At 51.4% G+C, this 19,164-nt stretch overlaps 9 protein-coding genes across 9 annotated transcripts; 4 read left to right on the forward strand and 5 right to left on the reverse strand.

The window, feature by feature from the left end:
• Positions 1–987: 987 nt before the first annotated feature.
• ACET3X_004378 (uncharacterized protein) lies at positions 988–4,647 on the forward strand. The gene is made up of 7 exons (XM_069450575.1): positions 988–1,309; positions 1,369–1,379; positions 1,445–1,500; positions 1,655–1,676; positions 1,733–2,867; positions 2,916–3,913; positions 3,963–4,647. Exons 1-7 carry the CDS (start codon positions 1,256–1,258, stop codon positions 4,108–4,110), a joined length of 2,424 nt encoding a protein of 807 aa, XP_069308356.1. The 5' UTR covers positions 988–1,255; the 3' UTR covers positions 4,111–4,647.
• A 178-nt stretch (positions 4,648–4,825) lies between these two features.
• ACET3X_004379 (40S ribosomal eS12 domain-containing protein) lies at positions 4,826–5,775 on the forward strand. The gene is made up of 2 exons (XM_069450576.1): positions 4,826–5,234; positions 5,306–5,775. The coding sequence occupies exons 1-2, from the start codon at positions 4,931–4,933 to the stop codon at positions 5,671–5,673; spliced, it is 672 nt and encodes a 223-aa protein (XP_069308357.1). The 5' UTR covers positions 4,826–4,930; the 3' UTR covers positions 5,674–5,775.
• A 410-nt stretch (positions 5,776–6,185) lies between these two features.
• ACET3X_004380 (uncharacterized protein) lies at positions 6,186–6,990 on the reverse strand (the record flags this gene model as incomplete). Its single annotated transcript, XM_069450577.1, has 2 exons — positions 6,186–6,349; positions 6,408–6,990. The coding sequence occupies 2 exons, from the start codon at positions 6,988–6,990 to the stop codon at positions 6,186–6,188; spliced, it is 747 nt and encodes a 248-aa protein (XP_069308358.1).
• A 1,018-nt stretch (positions 6,991–8,008) lies between these two features.
• ACET3X_004381 (uncharacterized protein) lies at positions 8,009–8,490 on the reverse strand (the record flags this gene model as incomplete). Its single annotated transcript, XM_069450578.1, has 3 exons — positions 8,009–8,024; positions 8,081–8,145; positions 8,191–8,490. The coding sequence occupies 3 exons, from the start codon at positions 8,488–8,490 to the stop codon at positions 8,009–8,011; spliced, it is 381 nt and encodes a 126-aa protein (XP_069308359.1).
• A 374-nt stretch (positions 8,491–8,864) lies between these two features.
• ACET3X_004382 (uncharacterized protein) lies at positions 8,865–11,598 on the reverse strand. The gene is made up of 6 exons (XM_069450580.1): positions 11,469–11,598; positions 11,324–11,392; positions 11,213–11,269; positions 10,104–10,410; positions 9,515–10,057; positions 8,865–9,467 (listed from the first exon to the last, which is right to left on the reverse strand). The coding sequence occupies exons 1-6, from the start codon at positions 11,472–11,474 to the stop codon at positions 9,079–9,081; spliced, it is 1,371 nt and encodes a 456-aa protein (XP_069308360.1). The 5' UTR covers positions 11,475–11,598; the 3' UTR covers positions 8,865–9,078.
• A 2,818-nt stretch (positions 11,599–14,416) lies between these two features.
• ACET3X_004383 (uncharacterized protein) lies at positions 14,417–15,193 on the reverse strand (the record flags this gene model as incomplete). The annotated part of the gene is made up of 3 exons (XM_069450581.1): positions 14,417–14,503; positions 14,588–14,914; positions 14,966–15,193. 3 exons carry the CDS (start codon positions 15,191–15,193, stop codon positions 14,417–14,419), a joined length of 642 nt encoding a protein of 213 aa, XP_069308361.1.
• Positions 15,194–15,906: 713 nt separating this feature from the next.
• ACET3X_004384 (uncharacterized protein) lies at positions 15,907–16,413 on the forward strand (the record flags this gene model as incomplete). The annotated part of the gene is made up of 4 exons (XM_069450582.1): positions 15,907–15,954; positions 16,006–16,066; positions 16,120–16,249; positions 16,299–16,413. 4 exons carry the CDS (start codon positions 15,907–15,909, stop codon positions 16,411–16,413), a joined length of 354 nt encoding a protein of 117 aa, XP_069308362.1.
• Positions 16,414–16,796: 383 nt separating this feature from the next.
• On the forward strand, positions 16,797–17,687 carry ACET3X_004385 (uncharacterized protein; the record flags this gene model as incomplete). Its single annotated transcript, XM_069450583.1, has 2 exons — positions 16,797–16,869; positions 16,918–17,687. The coding sequence occupies 2 exons, from the start codon at positions 16,797–16,799 to the stop codon at positions 17,685–17,687; spliced, it is 843 nt and encodes a 280-aa protein (XP_069308363.1).
• Positions 17,688–17,760: 73 nt separating this feature from the next.
• ACET3X_004386 (uncharacterized protein) lies at positions 17,761–18,567 on the reverse strand (the record flags this gene model as incomplete). Its single annotated transcript, XM_069450584.1, has 2 exons — positions 17,761–18,371; positions 18,420–18,567. The coding sequence occupies 2 exons, from the start codon at positions 18,565–18,567 to the stop codon at positions 17,761–17,763; spliced, it is 759 nt and encodes a 252-aa protein (XP_069308364.1).
• Between the last annotated feature and the right edge of the window lie 597 nt (positions 18,568–19,164).

Here is a 19,164-nt window from a genome sequence, read left to right on the forward strand (position 1 = left end):
GTATGAGCTCTCTGCAAGCTCTCTGGTCTACTGCACATGTGGACCAGACTAACATGAGATGGTGGGTCCGGGGAACCGCGTTTCTGGCCCGGATTTCTGGATAGAGTTCCAGGAACGAGCGCAGCAGACGATCGTCTCGCAATTACTCGTGGCACAACATTTGATGGTGGAAGTTGGAGAGGCATCCTGGCGTCATGGTGTGTGTGTAGACGAGGGGCAACCCCTTTTCCCGCGCCCTTCGTCATCGCGCGACACAGACCACAGAGGGGCGAGGGGTGGGTGTTTTGTAAGTATTGGAAGCTGTTGTAAGTAGCAATGGCGCAGGCATACCTTCGTAGGAAGTGAGGCGGTGAGCCACCATGCGCATGGCCTGCATCTGATAAATGGTGCCCCGGTTACTAGACCACTCCCCCAAGAGTAAAAGCACGAGGTACTTACCGCCACTTTGGAGTTTGAACTGTCGTGCCACTTTGTCACTGGTGGATGGAGAATCGACTCCGCTGACAGCGGGTAGATGGAGAGGCCATGCTCGTTGAGGCTCTTGTGGGAAGAACCATTGGATAGGCGGCCGCCATGTTGCATGTTGGTCCAGAAGCCTGTGGTTAGGGATGTCTCGGATTGTGAGTGCAGTGCCTGGTTGCGAGGGGCCGGTTCGTAATGGAGGTTTTGTTGGTTTGATGGTTGCAAACACAAAGTGAGATGGGTGTGGAAGTCCCAATGTCAGGTGGAGCAAGAACGACCGACCCAACATGTCGCTTGTCTCTTGTAATATGACAACTACAGATAGGACAGACAACCAGACAACCAGCCAGCCAGCCAGCAAAAGCATACTTGGTAATTAATAAATAGGTCGCGTCAGAAGCGCTAGCGTTGTAATGAGTCCAAGACCACCTGGGCAGGGGATGGTGAGGCTGGCAGCTGGGCTGCCCGTGCGCCATGCCCCCCCGATTGATTTTGGACCTTGGACCCCCCTCATTCAACACTCGCAATCCGTCTCAACGCCAACGCCGATTATCACTCCATCATTGCGCACGCTGCCAGACGGCGCTGACGCCTGTACATCACTCTTTCGCATCGGCCATTCCGGTGCTGCACCATTGTTTATAGCGATTTTACGGGATGAACGAAGAGTACAGCTGCTCCACCACGCCCATCAACGACCTTTGACGAGACGCGTCCTCTGGCCATTTCGCTGCATCTTCCCTCATCGGCCACATACCCCTACAACTCCATACTATACGTCGCATCCATTGAGATGGCGTCGACCTCGTCGCCAGCCGTCCGCAAGACAGGCGCTCCTGAGAAGAAGGTAAGTAGTGCGTGTACCAAATGCATCAGAGACATCCGCTGACTTCTTGCTTTCAACAGTACAAGTGCCAGTTAGTAATCTCCCTGTACGAACTGCATGCGAGACAGATACTGACTCCGTCCTCCCACCCTCTAGGTTCTGTAACAGAGCCTTCTCGAGGTCAGAGCATCGTTCGAGACACGAAAGATCGCGTTCGTATTCCCCTGTTTCATTCTTTGTATTCGCGATGAAGATGCGATTGTTTTGAGCGGGGTAGCTGTTTGTTGATGCGGGACATGCGCGACGTGGTCGCGCGCTGCGGGGAAGACAAGAGAAACAAGATCGCTAACTTGCCCCTCACCACAGATACCAAAGAGAGGCCTTTCAAGTAAGCAAACGCGGCTGTACAAGCTACACGTGAGACATGTACTGACTTTGCATCAGATGTTTAAAGTGTAGATCCACGTTCGTACGTCGCGATCTTCTCCTGCGCCACGACCGCACCGTTCACGCCAAAGACGGTGGCGCGCCCCTTCCCAGTGAGCAAAAGCGCCGAACAAACACCAAGGCGGCCGACCAAGGGCCTTCCAAAGCCGCTCCCGTCGAAACTGCGACGACTCTCGAGCGCATCGAAGCTGACAACGATGCGATGCACGAGGATGAAGACCTCAACGCCGCTGCCATGTTGATGACCGATTTCCATCACAAGGCAATGGCGAGCCAGGAACCCGAGATGATTCCCGAGCACAACGAGCCCGTCATATCGCCCACGGGCCCATCCATGATGGAGCCTGTCATCCCATACACTGCTCCAGGCCAGAACATGCTGCCTCAGATGCCGTGGAGAGACTCAATGGTACCTCAGTCAGAGCCCAAGTCCTCGCCCAACACACACTCAGCCTTCAACAGCGCCAGCGCGCTTGGCTCACATCCCCATCAGCTTCCGCCATTAATGGAACGCACCATGTCCGGCAGCGACAGCCTCGCACCTACTTTCTCGGCAATGAATGGCGGTAACGGACTGGGTACCCCTGGCGCTCTTTCGCCCTATCCCTCCATGATGGGCCCCGTATCGCCTGTTGATTACCGCAAGTCGCCCGGCCCCAACCAGGCTCTGATGATGACCCGCGCCCCCCAGCTAGACTCGGAGGAGCAGTGCGCAAGAATATACGAGAACATCAAGCAGTATGACAGTGAAAACGCGCTCTTGGAGACGTTCCACTTGCCAAGTCTGAACACGCTGAACCGCCTGTTGAAGACGTACTTTGATCTGTTCCACCACCATCTGCCCTTCTTGCATCCTGCCACCTTCAACCCTACTGAGGTGTCTGCCCCGCTGCTGCTTGCCGTGCTATCGATAGGTGCCCTGTACATCTTTGATCAGGATCAAGCCTACATGCTGCACATTGGATCAAAGGTTTTAGTCAACCAATTCCTGCAAAACAAGGAGAACTTCAGTTCCCGCAAATGCCCTCTATGGACTATGCAGAGCACCCTCCTTAACATGATCTTCAGCAGCTGGAGTGGTGATCCAAAAGGACTCGAATGGGCCTGTTCAATCAAGAGTCTTCTCGCCAACGTACGTTTTATACCTCCTCTACTCATCACAGCCGCTAACAAACCGCAGATGGTCGCAGGAAACCGATACGAACTGAAGCTTCGTTCTGACGCCCGTGATGGCGCTCAACCAAACCACGAAGAATGGGTCGTCGACGAGCAATGCCGTAGAACTTACTATGCCGTCTACATCTTCTTTGGTCTGCTAACTCTTACCTACAACCACACACCAGCAATGGGCTTCAACGAATTCGACACCCTGGAGCTGCCCTCTTCGGAGTCGCTCTGGACCATGGAGGTATCTGACGATGAAGCATGGCGCGAAAGTCTAAGTGCTTCCAAGATCATCACCTTCCGTCAAGCACATGACAATTTATTCCAAGGCGAGACTGCGCGCTACAGTGCCTTCGCCACACGTGTCATGATCAATGCACTATTCCTCGAAGTTTGGTACCACAAGCGCAGCCCGGAAGCTCTTCAGGACGTAGTCACCGAGTACAAGCTTCGTCTGGCTCTAGAGACCTGGGAGAAGTCTCTCGAATTATGCGAGCCGGAGACGGTCGTTGTTCAACTAAGCGCTCCACACAAGGGCCACCCACTCATCTTCAACGCCATGGCATTGTACAGGAACACCAGGGCCCGACTAGTGGTCGATCTTAAGTCCATTCAAGAAGCTCTCCGTTACCATGATTCGTACGAAGTAGCTGCTGCCATGACCAACGCCCGCGACAAGGTTCAACGCTCTCCAGAAATGATCAAGGTCATTCAAGAATGCTTCGACTGCATCGAGGTTGCTGCTGTACAAGGCATACGTTGGGTCGCACGGACTTCGGCTACCAATTGGAGCATCGAGCATCCACTTACTGGCATGGATCTAATGGTCATCCTAACGCTGTGGCTCTACCGCCTGGAGCACGACGAAGAGCCAGCTACCGAAGAGGAGCTAGCAATGTACAACAAACTGCGCAACCTATTTGACGACGACTCGGTTGATGTCTATGGTGCAAAGCTGAGCTCCACAGTGGCGCGACTATGGGGCAGCATGATTGACGAGGTCGTTGTTTGGGGGTATGTAAACTAGTATTCATCTTTTGGGCTTCTCACTAACAGTACACAGTATCACCAAACTCATGGGCGAGGCCTTCAAACTACATTCACAAGCCCTTGTTGGCTATGAAGATGCCATGTCATCCCGATCTGGGTCTGCGACGCCGTCAATGGCTGCCGGCGGCGTTCAGGTCCTCGAGATGCAAATGGCCTATTAAGCGGCAGCTATCACTTGCGCTGCCCTCGGTCTTTCGCGGGCTTGTCTTGATCTCTCTTTTTCTTCTTACAGAATGTGGGCTTTTCTTTGGCCTGTTGTCGTCTCCTTGCACCCGGGAGCATGGCAAGGAGTTTGGCGCATTCAGCATCAGTCTATTCCTATCTTATTTCACTTTTCAAGATTGGGGTAATTCGGCGTACAGGGCGGTCTGGTCCAGATCCTACGCACTCGAGCTCATGCTCTCCTCGTTTGGTATTCTTCTAATATCTTTCCCTCGCTCATACCCATCGGCATTTCTGGACTACCGAAGGCTGGCCCTAGGCGCGTTGTTACTACTAGCGTTGCCTTTGACGTGTTTCTGCTAATACCTGTTTGTTATCTGCTTCTACTTCGGTAATGCCTTTTGATTTTGGTGGCACCTGGCTCTTTCTCTACATATACCACAGTATTTCATGGTTCGACTTCGCGACGACGGAGATGGGGATATCCCGGTAGTAGACATGAAGTAAAAATGCGATTTGATTAAAACTATTACCACACGAATACGTCTCAATCGACCAGGATCGCGATTTGTCTGCGATATCTGCATGTCCTACGCTGTGCTTTGCCGTACTATGGTCTTGATTGTGAAGCCACTAAAATTGACAAATGGTCCGTGCCATGTTGCAGCACTAGCGCGTTGAGCTCCAGTCTGAACTTTTCCAAAATTTCGCGAATAGAGCTCCGCGACCAGCCCGACCACAGCACGACGCATTACCAGCCACCACTACATATCCACATTTCTAACTCCTGCCGATAACCTACAGTCGTCTTACTATACAATGTCGAAAGATATCGAGGAGAAGAGGCTGAAGAAGGACAAGAAGGACAAGAAGGAAAAGAAGGAAAAGCGCGCGGAGACCGATGGCGTGTCCAAGAGCAAGAAGGACAAGAAGGAGAAGAAGGTCAAGGGCGATGTCGAAATGGTAGACGCGCTCGAGGCCGAGCTGGAGAAGGAGCCAGAAGTCTCCATGGTCAACGTTGTGGACGGCAGCGATGAGCCGCGCGGCGCACTCGTTCCCTTTGCATTCCCTCTTGCAGACAACGACAAGGAGGTCAAGAAGATTCTCAAGACTGTCAAGAAGTGTATGTTCCTCCTGTCTCATCTTCCTAGCGTCTGGCGCAACAAGGAAAAGCTAACGTTTCTTCCACCACAGCCGCCAAATCCAAGACTCTCCGTCGTGGTGTGAAAGAAGTTGTAAAAGCTCTGCGCAAATCCGCCGCCTCAAGCGCGGGTACCTCCAGCGACCCCAGCGCCATTGTCGTCATCGCCGCCGACATCTCGCCCATGGACGTTATTGCGCATATCCCCGTTCTCTGCGAAGACCACAACGTACCTTATATCTACATCAAGAGCCGCGCGCAGCTTGGCGAGGCTAGCGCAACAAAGAGGCCCACCAGCGTGGTCATGATTGGCAAAGAGAGGATGGGTAAGAAGGCAGGTGAGGGCGACGAGGAGTTCACCGAGGCGTACGGTGAGCTCGTCAAGGTCGTCAGCAAGGCCGCCAAGACGGTCAGGAAGTAAAGAGAGCAATGCGCATGCGGCGAGTGTGGGAGAGAAGCTGTTCGATCGTGTGTCGAGTGTATTGTTCAAAACGGGAATGAGGAGTCTGGCGTTTTTCACCCAAATGGTTGGCTGGCTAGTCCTCCTACTGTTACTGCTTTAGTTCCAGGGACTAGGCTAGGCTTGCAATATACCTCTACAAAACTTCAAGATTCTCTTTTTCAATTTAGGCCACTTGTTGACTGCCCTCGATTCTGTAGGCTCTACAAGAACAGGTGCCTGTAAAGGTTGCTGATTTTGCGCAGTGATCTGGCTGTATCACATTCCAATCATGTTTTCTCGTCGCCTTGGTTATGAAGCATGGGCGAAAGTTGGACTATAAAAACGATTGTTGGGTCTACGTAACTATCAGGAGGATAAAGTATAAACACGAAAAGAAGTCAGCACACATCGTTAACCATCGACATCACCAGTCCACATCCCAGAGCCCCCTAATCCTATTCTCTTCGGGTACAGCGTTTAAAAACGAAGATTTAGTTAGCGGCGGTCCACAGGGCCGGACCAGGGAACGTGTAAGTGGTAGGGTTGGTGTAGAGGTTGAACACAATGCCAGGCATGTCTTTTGTGTACAAGCTCGTACCTGGAACACCAGCAGTCGGCTTAACTGAGCCGCTACCTCCAACCTTGAGATTCAGGCCTAGAACACCCGTTAGTATCTTTTATTCTTCGTGGTGCTGAGTGATGAAGAAACTTACACTGAGGGTAAAGCTGCGCGCCATTCACATTCTGGCCACCGTGAAGTGCAATGATTTCGTGGCGGATGACATAGTTGCCAGGTGCAAGTTTGGCTGGAAGAACGGTAGAAACCTTGAACTTGTCCGCGATGAGCTTATCGGTAACCCAGGTTCCGGGACTGATGATGGCGGACTGAGAGATCTTTGACCACCGGAGAGCACCGGGTGTCAGAGTGGTGCAATCACCATTGCAGGGTGCGATGTAGTTTATAATCGGGCCCTTGTGGCTGTCGGGCCAGGTGCTCCATTCGAATTCGATAGTGTCACCAGCATTGACGTTGGCGTAGAGACGTCCGGCTGTGGCACTCTTGTGGCAATTCACGTCTGCAGTGCCGACGGAGTTCGGCTCGACGAAACCGATGTCTTGGTTCAGAGCATCCCAGCCTGCAGTTTGGGGACGAGCATCCTTGGCGTAGTAGTACCAGACTGGGTCAGAGCCGTTGGTAAAGGTTCCCTTCACGTTGACGCCCTTGACGAAGCCGTGAGCGGAGGCAGTGTCGAGGAAGATGGCGACAGCGCCGAGAAAGAGCGCGGAAGTGTACATGATAGAGACTGTGAGGAAGAAGGTCTGTGAAGCTTCAGATAGCGAGTGTTGTTGCTTTGATGGAGATGGAGTGTGTTCGATTCTTCTCTTATATGTCTTCCACGGTCCAGATGGTGTTACTGACTACTCATCTTGTCCTCATTAAGGAACGGAGCGCAATGACCGATTACTCCTGGTAAGTCAAGCATCAGATAGTGTCTTTAGATGACTGAGAGCCCCTTGCCCACGGCCTTGTAGCAGCAATGGGCATGGTCACCGAGGCGAAGCATTGCTTGTGTTGCTCTCCAGCCACACGAGACCACCACCGTATGACTTCCAAGATCTTCCATTGTTCAGAATCCGATCATAGGCGCAGACGCTGAAATTGTCGCTATATTGTACCCGCCTCAGAGTGTGGTTGTGGCGTGCAGGGGCATGTTTCGCGATGAAGGCGAGCCTGGTTTTCGTGCGCGTAATCAATCTATTTCCCCGGAAACTCATGTAAAGTGCCGTTAGCGACCAATCTAAATACTGGGACGGCAGCGAATGGCGTCTGGAATGTATGACATCACGTCACACTCGTCACACGGGTGTTTTGTGTGGGTGTGAAATTGTTATTGAAATTCTTCCGATGTCGTTGAGCTATTGTGTAGGAATCGATATCCCACCTGGACTCCTACAGAGGTCTTGGATCTTCCAATTTCGTGACATCATGTGCTACATACACAAAGGCACCCTCACAGCTTCATGAGAGTATACCTAGGTATATGTATGAAGATTCAACGTTTGCTTCTAACCTTGAGCCGCTTGGCAGCATCAATAATATGTGGACAGAAACTGCGCCTCCCTTTGCCGCCTTTTATCCTCAGCTACCACATTTGCGAGCCTTGAAATAGCCTCGTAATGATCGTTGCCACTCCCTTTCGTAACAAACTCCAGTTTGCCCTCACTATCCACGAACAAGCTCGCTTCAACCGTCCTTTCACTCTCACTACTAATGATCAAAAACTCTTTCTTATACATTATCTTGAAGTGCTCTTCACGACGAATTATGCCTTAACACCCATCAGCGTTACGATACATCCTTGGGATTGACAGAACATCGACTTACCAACAGCCATCCTTGCTATCCGCTGCATACGGGCCATAGCTGGCGCCTCCCGCTTGTCCGGTATCCTCTCATTATTTTTCCGTGCTAGATTCAGTATGATACGCACATACATGCTCTTTGTCTTCCCGATCCTCCTCTCTTTCTCCTTCGCATTTCATTCTGGGCCGCAGATTGAGACCGCGATTGGGGTCGGAGTTCCATTCTAAGTTTTCGTATTTCCAGTCGTTTAATGCGGTGCTGAAGGAACGGTGTGCGCGAGCGGGAGGTACTTCTGTAGCATTGTCGATGGCATGGATTTGTGTGGAGAAGAGGCCAGAAGGGGCAGAATCTTCACCTTTAACCGTGATATGGTAAGTTGGGGCTATCAAGGCAGCGCCATGGAGCTTTGCGGGACTAGTTGGCGGAGGCATGACGGTGTCTTGTGTGTATGACGTATGAGATAGATATAGACTCTGGGTTTGTGTGGGTTTGCTGAAGGTTTGCAGATGTGTATTGGTGTTGATTCGCAGGAACTCCGCGCCATGGCTAATTATACGGCCTGAAATTGGTGAATAGTATCGATGCTGAATGAAAAGTGAAGAATCGCGAGCGCTATACAGATGTGAATTTGGCGTTTCACACTACTTGCACTGTCAGTGACATATTAGCGTTGGAAGAGTCACGATTGACTGGCAGAGGCTGTATCACGTCGCTAGCAATCAATGTCAAACAGTTGCTCACATGTGAGAGACCACGCACGATAAGACATGATAAACATCTCCGTGGAAAAGAATCGCGGAAAACTGTTGAAATTGCTAGAGACCTTCCACGTCGAAAAGCCATGGAGAATGCTCAACTCTCGCCAATCAAGGAGAATCGTAATGGTATGATGACATGAGGACGTTCAACAGCTGGGTACTAGCAATGATTCCCAAGACTTACGCATCATTCCATTTCCATGCCATGCCCATATCTGACACAGAACCCAAACCTTTGGAATTTGATACATGACCCAACTCCTAGTACCTGCCACCTGGTGGCGGTTGGCCGTACTGTTGTTGACCTGGATATCCGCCGGGACCACCTTGAGGTGGTCGCTGCTGGCCATACTGACCTGGTGGAGGTGGCTGTTGGCCATAGCCTTGTGGAGGAGCGCCGTAGCCTTGAGGCGGATGCTGACCAGGTGGGGCACCGTAACCTTGTGGTGGCTGTTGACCATAGCCTTGCGGAGGCGCGCCATATTGACCAGGTGGCGCACCATAGCCGCCAGGCGCTGGGTTGGTCTTCTCGTCCTTGGAATCGTAGCTTCTGTCAATAGCACCAAGAAGAAGCTTAATGATCCAGAGATCCGGTGTGAGATCGACAGGTGGGTTGGCACGCATCATTTCTTCTTGTTCGTTCTCGAAGTCTGAATTCATGTTAGTACGGATCTGATCCGTCGATAGGGACACTTACTGGATGTGCAGTCAATCATAGGGCCAACCTCAGGATCCTCATCAAGTTTACCGAGGAATGCCCTGGCGGTCGTATCATTTCCAACTTGTGCGAACTCAAAGGCGACAGCGCCGCGGCCGTAGGGTGTTGACTGGAGTTGTCTGTATGTTCCTTTGATAACGTCAAAGATCTTGTTTGGCTGTTCACCTGCCGGCTGCCCGTCAGTGATAGCGATGACTAACACCGGCTTCTGCATCTGTCCGGAACGCGCCTTTGGAAGTACTATCTCATTGATGACCTTTGTTTCCATAGAGCTGCCCATGGGGGTAAGGCCCTTGAAGTTCACGCCGCGCATGATCTCTTCGATCTGAGCCTCGGTCGCGACGCCATCTTGGAGGGATCGACCCTGTTGGTTGCGAGCATTAGAGAGGTCAGTGTTCATGCATCGAACTGAGATTCCGTCGTTGTCAAAGAGCGTGGCAGCAAAAGAGACTCGCTCCAGGATAAGGCGCAAGTCTTTGATACGGCTACCTTCCTCTTCAAACTGCATCGAACCACTGTCATCTAGAAGGTGTCAGCTTGATCAGGGGCCTAGACTTTGCCGACCTACCGATGTATAGAACGATATCGTATAGTGCTAGCTTGACAATATCATTGGCGATCTCTTTTTGAATACGCCAGCGCTGGATGACTTGGTTGATCTTTGAGGGTGCATCTTGGGCAATCCGGTCTAGGTGCTGGCAAATTGGGAAGTTCTGAAGGCCCTTTTCTTGGATACAGGCTTGCAGCAGCTGTTTGTAGCCCGCGACTTCAGCTGGCCCAGCTTGGACCTGTTGAGGAGGAGGGGGACCGCCGTAGCCTCCCTGTGGTGGAGGTGCGCCATACTGACCCTGCGGAGGCTGTCCCGGAGGACCACCCTAATGTTACGTTAGTACGTATACAAATTTTGAACAAATATCACTAGCTCTGCATCTTTGCCCGTACGTATTGAAAATTCAAAGTAGGAGACAAGAAATCGAAAAGGTCTAGATTAGTACAAACATTTTGCTGATAAGGGGGCTGCTGGCCGTAAGGTTGGCTATACTGCTGTGGCGGCTGTCCGTAAGTGGGTTGTTGTGGTTGGCCCCATTGGCTTTGCTGCTGGTACTGTTGAGGTGGTAGTTGTCCATAGGGGGGTTGATTCCACTGCGCTGGAGGCGCCTGATTTGACTGTGGCGACTGGGGGAATGGTGACTGGGGATACGGAGACTGCGCCTGAGGATATGGGGATTGAGGCTGTTGTCCTGGTGGTGGCGGAGGAGGTCTGCTATACCCTGACTGTCCTTGAGGATACGGCGAGGATGTGCCATAGGAGTTTGGGGCTACTGGTTGCGCAAACGGTGACTGTGGCGGCGCATACGAACCAGGACGCAGAGGCAGCGGAGGTGCAGGCTGTTGCTGCTGCGCATAAGGATTTGGCGCCTGCCCGGCGTTGGGCTGATAGGCGTTGTAGGTAGAGGCCATTTTGCTTGATAGAGGCATATGTGGCTAGGTCCAGGAGCAAAGTGTGGCGCGTCGAGTCCAGAGTGGATTTGTTTCAGGCGGGCGCGGGGTTTATTGGGAGCCAAAACAGAGTGGAGACTGGGTAAAAGGTTTGCGAATGCCTAGTCTCAGGTGGCGGGTAGAAAACAGGCGATGACGACGCAGAGCAAGTGACAAGAAGGAGCTTTTTGGGCTTACCGCGGAAACACCGGCACCTTGGGCACCTGGATACGCTTGATACTGTGTTTGGCCAGGCTGTGTTGCATTAGTGAATCATTACCAACATGGACATTTCACCTGGAAACTTACGTAGCTACCTTGTCCACCCGGCGGAGGATAGCCAGACGCAGCATTTGCCGCCGCCATCTTTGAGGCCAGCTATCCAACAATGTCAGCCGATGAATGATGTTATGCGGGGCATGGAGGGGCAGCCAAGGAGCTGGCCGCAACGTACACCCATCTTACTGTTTGTGTGTGTATGTGCGTGAGGTTCGTGGCAGTAGATCGAGTGTGCAAGAAACCGGACAAGGCTGATTCTCGAGATAGAATTGGGGTGTAGAGAAAGTGGCGGGTTAGATAGATTTAATGTATGCCTTGCGCTGTTCGTTTGGAAGAAGGAGCTCCCGAAAGATGACAGCTAAGCGCGAGCTCAGCCCCGCTGCACCGCCTGGTGACCTTATCACGTCCCATTGGTCAAAGCCTTTCAGCTATTATCTGTTTGCGTACCGTGTGTTCTTATGAAATGTGGAAACGCTCGTGGCTGTGTTCAGTGGGTCGTCGCAAAACCGGTAAATGCGCCTGCGTTTACAAGGGTGTGACGCCACAAACGAGCGGGGCATCATCAGGCAACTGCATAGGTACTGTCCAGACAATTCAAGGTACGTGAATTGCCGGTCAGTAATGATTTGACTACGCCTCAATCGAGCTAGGTTACAGTAAGGATCGCATGTGCGTTTGTACTACGCCTGCAGTTCACTAGTCAAGTTACATGCGTTTAGGCAACCTTGGAAGGCTTACTTGAAGACGCCCCAGGTCCAGATGTTGAGGCACATGTGCTTCATGTGATAGCAGTATACACCTCCGGAGTGGAAGAGGATCCCTAGATCGCGGAGGCAGAGGGAGACACTTGGCCAGAACGCGATGAGCGGCGGAGCCATGGGCTACAAGGAAGTGGGCGATACGGATCCAAAGGTCGAGTTTAGGCAGAAAGTGGGCGACAAAGAATAGAGCGAAACGCAGAAGATGAACACCAAGGAGACAGCGGTAGAGGGTCAAGAGACAAATGACCAGAAGATATGTCTGAAGGCTATTGCTGTCGAAGGGGCTACCATACCGCCCGCCACACATGCGCTAACCCACTATTGGCAGAAGCAGAAGCATTATGTCAGAAAAGTCTTGGAGACCATAGGATCGATCGACAAAGTCTTTTGTGTAACTCCTGTCTTAGCTGGACAAGTCTTGCAAGTAAAGGTCCTGTAGAACTGCTGAACTTTCGTGTATCCCCTGGGGCGCAACGAATCATTGAAGAATGGCGACTAAAACCACTGTTATACCGGGCTACAATCACCTTGTTAGGAGTCGCTTCCATCCTTGTATGTGCTGACCGTTGCGCTGAACAGATCCAGAGATCCGATATGGCCCGTCCTCAATATAATCCACATGTAGACATAAACAATCATGCACTTCTGCATACACAATTCACTTCACGTGGGCACATAGTCTTTGGTGCCTTAATCTATATCCTCATCAAGACATCGCTCATCCTCATATCAGCATCGATTAGTCCAGCAGTCAACATCCTCGCGCTTGGCTTCGCGATAGTCGGGTTCACGTATCTGCCTGAAAAAGTTCAGATGGGCGGTCTGGACGTTGACCCACTAGCATCTCATTGCGGCACGTGGCTCTTATCGAAGTCCTTACTAGATATGTATCACGGAGCAGTGATACGTGAAAGCGTCTACTCGAAAGCGATATATCAATCAAGCATGACAGGAGGGCTTTATTTCTTGAATTTTATGTTCTCGAGGTCATCTCATGTCCGTCTATGTCCTATAACAAGACCACTTGTCCCATCCACCTTGACAATAAGCATACACATTATTGCCGTACTGTCTCCTACATGCTGCAGGAGTGTCGATAGGATAGTATAAATCGCCGAAATTTGTGTTATATAATATGCATTGCCAGTCGTTGCATGAATTTCCAATCCGACCAGCGGGGCGACCATCACGATACTGGTCGCGGCAGGCTCGGGGCATGTCTATGCCGCCGAGTCTCTCGCCAGCTGCCGCTAAGGCAGCTACTGGCGTGCCAAGTGCTGGTACTGCGAAGAGGCCGAAGCCAATGAATGCGCCGATAATTGTGGTGTGGGTGACCATATTGTTGGCTGTATACAACAAATGGAAGTCAGCGATTGGAGAGGTGAGTAGATGTATTTCTGTATCGCAGTTTGGGCTAAAGGAAACATTTCTGTACTGTGACATACTTGATGAGAACTGATGAGAGCAGTTAGGTCGTGTCAGGTACTTCAGATTGATGAAAGAGTTGTTACGTGCTCGGAGGGTGGGCGAGTGTGGAGTAGAGCTATCCAAGGTAAAGAAGAGCTGTATTTATAGCGATTTGCTCCAGTTTGTACATATCCCTTTATGTAGGTCGTCCAGGCATATTGATTACTAGCCACGTCACAGCTGTCGACTATATCATATTACCTGCAGGCTAAACTTTGGAAGGGAGGGGAGGCGGTATGTGTAATGTCGTTTATGCTACTATGCGGCGCAGCTTAATGGAGGGGAATTAGTGACAAGCTGCCACAAGCCTATGTGGCAAGGCTGTTGGAGCGAGGTAGAAATTGTGATAGGTGGTCTCGAATTTGAAATGTCTAGTTGCCTACGCTGAGTTTTGGCGTTGACAGAGCGTTGAGCCTCGACGGACAGATCTAGGGATGGAAGGTCTGCGGTTACACAATTATCTCAAAGCCGAGCGTACAGGGATGTTGACATTAACCATAGTCTTGCGTCTTTGCGATCGGCCATGCATCCGATCGTTGTTGGTTAACGAAGCCTGTTAAAGGATACTCCTTACAGCATCGTTTAGTGGTTGTTCTTAGAAAGGGCGTCGCTTAGAGGGCGAACCCTGCCAATCGTACCTTGGGCTTCTACATGACAGGAAAGCTCTGATAATGTATGTGTGTTGTGGATTAAAATTGGACTTGACTTGTACGACAGACGAAGTTTTGGACATGTCATTGGGTTAAAATGACTGTCTCGTGGATATGCAGAACAAATCTGGCTTCAGTACCAGCAGTAGCAGACGAGACAGTGACTTGCCGCCCAGAGTAGATTGTCCGTCAAGGAAGCAGATACTGATGTCTTCAGCTCAATGTCGACCATTCCATTGAATGCACTACTCGAATTGATTTCGGCTAGGATCAGGCGCAGCATAACCTCTTCGGAAGAGGAAGCTCTGTAGCCTGTCTTCAACTCTCGCAAACTGTGATTTCGTTAGCATCAAATGTTGAACTGCGATTCTGTGAAGTCACTCTCCACGGTGCTCTCTCCGGGCGGAGGCACTTACAAATCCCCGTCCCTGTACTCCATCTCTTATCCAAATTCCATATCCGCCCATCATGTTTGCCATCATGACGTCTGTAGACAAGCGATCACCTACTATGGCGATCTGGTCCGGCCTAGTCACGCCAGAGTCTGGATGTGCCTTGAAGTAAGCCATGACCTCGTCCTTACAGCCAGGCTTCTTAGTGGAGTGTCGCAAAACTTTGACTCCAGTGTTAGCCTCCAAGAGAGCAGCTTGGGCATAATCTTTATCTGAAGACGTTCCAGCCGTGTTGGAAACTATCAGCAGTTTCGTGCCCGGGTAGGCGCGTCGAAGGCGCTGGAAATGGTCCTATGAGGGTGGTCAACGAAATTCCGAGCGAGAGCACGCGCGTATCAGTACTTCATATGGCTTGTGGATCTCGTCGGTATGTGGCACAGCAAAGCAGTTGTCTTTGTCAAGTACTACAGCTTGAATGTCTACCTCTTTTTGCCCAGCAACCCCATCTTTCCTGAAAGCTTTGGACAAAGGAATCGGAAGATGGTTGAACGTTGAGACAGTATGTTGAGGCAGGCACAGAGTTGGATCTCTCAGTAGCCGGAAGACGTTGAGAGTACCCGAGATGTTCATTGGAAGCGTTTGTCGATGCCCAGGTGGTGTTGCAGGGGCTGGATTGAGTCGTGACGCGTTTGTGGCGCGGCACTTGTCGAAAGATGTTCTTTCCGGTGATTCCGAGTCTATTCCGAACTTTGCAGCACGCCAACAACAGAGACCGGGCAACCATAGACTTTGGCCATTACCTGCATGTGCTTTGAAGGGATACATAAACGACACTCTTCTGACATCAGAAACGCTCACGGGTTTGCCTGAGATGAAAAGACATGACCGTGATGTACCACTGAGATGAACGGAATGTGTTGCATAGCGCAAAACATCTACGTTTGCATACAGAAGGTAACAAGCGCTATTGCGAGATGGATTCAGTGCCGCCTGGATGTTGGCCGGTTAGAATTTGGTGGTAAGGAGTAAGAGAACAATGAGCATTAGGGACAGGGCATGATGACTAAGATCTGGTCCAAGCTCAACCTCAACTTTCTGTAGACAGTGATATTGGCATCGCGCACGCGCTTCGCAACCCCGACGCCCAAGCTTGCGCTCTGCTCCGTTATCGACGACCACTACGTAGCGAACACAGGCGAACACCTCTTTGGAATAGATTCGCGCAACGAGTGCAATCTGCGCCTACGACACGAAGCCTATTTCTCGCAGCCTACACGAAACGTCCCACCGCGAGACCGAACTAGAAATACTGGACACATTGGCTCGGAGTCTAGACAGAAAAAATGACGAGCACTATCGGTATCCCTATTAAGCTCCTCAACGAGGCAGCAGTACGTTTACCGCTGGATGTCGGTTTCTAAACCTGTGCTAACAGGACATAGGGTCACATTGTCACGCTTGAGATCACATCTGGCGAAGTCTACCGTGGGAAGTTGATTGAAGGTACGCCCCGCATGCGATTCCCAGCCCCTTATATTCGTGCTAACGAGCCGAAGCCGAGGACAACATGAACGTACAGCTCAAGGACATCACTGTCACGGCCCGCGACGGTCGCGTCTCACATCTCGAACAAGTGTATATTAGAGGAAGTCACGTGCGGTACTTTATCGTTCCCGACATGTTGAGGTATGATTTGTTGCATTTGTTGGACAGGAAAGGCGCTAACAGAACATAGGAACGCTCCCATGTTCCGATCGAGAGGCACGAGGGGTCGCGGTGTCGGTCTTGCGCGTGGTCGGGCAACAGTCAACAGGGCAAGGGCTAGCACTCGTGGCGGCGGCGGTCGTTGAACGAGTTGAGAAACACCGGCGGAAAGACGACATGAGCAGAGAGCAGGTTACGAGAAGCGCAATAACTAGCGAGGACGCGCCCTCAGCTGCGGGAACTAGACAATCGAGGCCAGGATAGGTATGCAACCAGATGCTTTTGCTGGACATACGCTGAAAATTGGGATAGCTCCAAAATCGAAGATACCTTTGAATGGGATGAATGCACATGTTTTACATTGTCGCAAATGCCGTGTACTTTCTGAACTTGCTCGGCGGCATAGGAAGGACTACAGTATAGCCAGGCGTAGTCGCGAACGTTCTTGATATTCGCAGGCATGTACCCCACGCTGGATGGCGAGACCCCCGAGAACTCCGCAACTCGACACTTTTTCCACCGACACAACATGGATATCAAGAACCCGCGGCGCATCCTCGCCATCGGTGCGCCCGAGGCAGGCGTACTCCCACTGCTCAAAGGTGCCTTTTGTCCTGCCTAAATTGCGCGCATTCACTGACTCTGCCCAGAGCTGACAGGTTCCGCTCCCGAGCCCACGTCCGAAACCACTGCCGGTCTTACGCACGAATGGCGTCTGGAAACCAAATACTACACTGCAAACCTTCCCATATGGATCGATGAGCTTGCCAACGTCGCGGAATGGCGCACCGAATTCACCAAGCCCGAAGCCCGCGAAGTCGTCACCGCGCTCGGTGCGTGGATATACTGCTTCAAGAAGCCAGTCGAGGCAAAGGATCTAGATGTAATCAAGGAGACCATGCAGGCCGTGTCCGACGTCATCGAGCGCGCATGCGGCTACGGTGGTGACATGGTGTGTCTTGCTGTCGCTATGCCGCAATCCATCACTCCTTACCTTGAGAAGAGTCATGAGGAATGGGAAGAGCTCGCCATGGACTACGGTTTCGAATACGTCGACTCGGAGAGGAAGGGGAAGAATGAGTTTGGCGAGGCAACAGGAGTGCACCGAGTTCGGGAAGCGCTCGAGGCTGGGGAGTGGGAGAGCATGGCAGATCTGGACATGGGCGGCGATGAGGACGGCTTTGAAGGCAGTTTTGCGGCAGAAGAGGCGGAGATGAACATGGAGCTGTTTGACATGAAAGGTGCTCTGGCCGAGTTTGACGATGATGAAGGCCCAGAATCAGGAGACAAAGAGGTTGAAGAGCTCGAGGTGATGATGCAGAAGATGGTTGCCATCAAGGAGATGGGCGAGGGCATGGAAGAGGCTGAGCGGAAACGTTTCGCTGCGAAAGCAGTGAATGACCTGCTAAAACATTATTGATTCTCGACACTCCGAAACAGTCGCAGACGACAGCGAACATCATTAACGAACGTCTATATACAACCGAATACCTTCAGCTCTTGACCCCGAAACACAGCAAAAACGGAAAATCCATCTCTCTTGCCGGCTTTCCATCCTCGGCATCAACTTCTTTTCGCAAAACAAACGCTTCCTCGACCTTGATCTCATTGAACCCTGTCCCTAACAACAATTCCTCCATCTCGCCCTTCTTAATCCCGTGTCTCTCAACTCCCGGCCTCTTACTCGCTGGGTGAAACGGTACAGCTTCCGGCCCAAAGTCCTCGTAATCGGTCAGCGCAACAACGCCTCCTGGCTTCAAACACTTCTTCATTGTCTCTAGTATCTCCGCCATTGAAGGAATGTGATGCAGGGTCAAATGAGATACCACGAGATCAAATCTGTATGAGTAAGGCGGTGATATAGCTTCCCCACGATGTGTGGCAAGGAGTGCTGCTGCGCTTTGCAACTCATGCGAGTCTGGATTCTTCAAGAAGTGATTTACTGAACATAGGTTTGGGTGGTCTGTTGGAAGATCCGCCAGCTTCGTGTTGAAGGCACTTATCATGCCGTCTGCTGTGTCTACCCCGATGAGGCTGCGTACGTGCGGAGCTAGCATAAAGGATAGGAGGCCAGTGCCGCAACCGATTTCTAGCACGTCGAGCTCTGGAATGCATGTTAGTCCTGGACTAGTGGTAAACGGGCTGTTTATACCTTTGCTACGTCCATCTCTGAATGCAGGTACGTAGCGCTTGATGGCTTCGAGTGCTTTTGAAGTCGATTCCACATGCTTCTGGTTTGAATCCCATTCTAAGGCTTCTTTACTGAATCGCGCGTTGTTGATCTCCTGACTGGTGGCCATGGTGTTTGGAAAGTGTATAGTGAGGTTCGAGTGCCTTTGCGCGGATCGATTGGTACCAACAGTTATACACGAAAGACCTTATGCATCGACTGTGTCATAGCAAGACCAAGGCGTGCTATTCGCGACCAGTCTCGGTATATACATACGTGGATGCTGCGGGGTTGCGGGGCACTTCCGTCCTTAGTGCCAGTGACGGCTTCTATTACTGGTGTGCGAGACGGTCGCATGTCATAACCATTCGAGTTTTGCCTCACGTTTCCTTTGCTATTTGTCGAACTCGAACTTCCTTGACAGTCACAGGGTTATGACAGAACATGCGGCCAACATGTCTGAGAACCGGGCGTCCACCAAGGAGTGGCTGTGTGCTGACGCCTTTGGCCGCGGCCGATGACGCAGGTCGACAAGTCAGCCCCATCGTTGCCTGCGACACTACGCTTTGCAATCATGGCAGAGAGGCATAAGCCTACTGTTATGCAACACCATCGTATGGAAGAATACGAGAAGAGATTGTGAAATCAAGATACAGACAGGTGGACATGTCGTAGATGCAATGTTCGTAGTCCCAGAAGGACATGATAAAACTCAATTGGCATTGCA

The sequence above is a fragment of the Alternaria dauci genome, chromosome 3, assembly GCF_042100115.1.
Source record: "Alternaria dauci strain A2016 chromosome 3, whole genome shotgun sequence".
Classification (NCBI taxonomy): domain Eukaryota; kingdom Fungi; phylum Ascomycota; class Dothideomycetes; order Pleosporales; family Pleosporaceae; genus Alternaria; species Alternaria dauci.

What these genes read in the sequence shown, in the direction of transcription:
- ACET3X_004378 (XM_069450575.1), top strand. Translation starts at nt 1,256, where the DNA reads ATGGCGTCGACCTCGTCGCCAGCCGTCCGCAAGACAGGCGCTCCTGAG. An exon ending in TTCGAGACACGAAAGATCGC is followed by an intron (nt 1,501 to 1,654) that starts GTTCGTATTCCC and finishes CCCTCACCACAG; the next exon opens with ATACCAAAGAGAGGCCTTTC. An exon ending in TCAAGAGTCTTCTCGCCAAC is followed by an intron (nt 2,868 to 2,915) that starts GTACGTTTTATA and finishes AACAAACCGCAG; the next exon opens with ATGGTCGCAGGAAACCGATA.
- ACET3X_004382 (XM_069450580.1), bottom strand. An exon ending in AAGGTGCCGGTGTTTCCGCG is followed by an intron (nt 10,411 to 11,212) that starts GTAAGCCCAAAA and finishes ACGTAACATTAG; the next exon opens with GGTGGTCCTCCGGGACAGCC. An exon ending in CGATATCGTTCTATACATCG is followed by an intron (nt 10,058 to 10,103) that starts GTAGGTCGGCAA and finishes GACACCTTCTAG; the next exon opens with ATGACAGTGGTTCGATGCAG.
- ACET3X_004379 (XM_069450576.1), top strand. Translation starts at nt 4,931, where the DNA reads ATGTCGAAAGATATCGAGGAGAAGAGGCTGAAGAAGGACAAGAAGGAC. An exon ending in TCTCAAGACTGTCAAGAAGT is followed by an intron (nt 5,235 to 5,305) that starts GTATGTTCCTCC and finishes CTTCCACCACAG; the next exon opens with CCGCCAAATCCAAGACTCTC.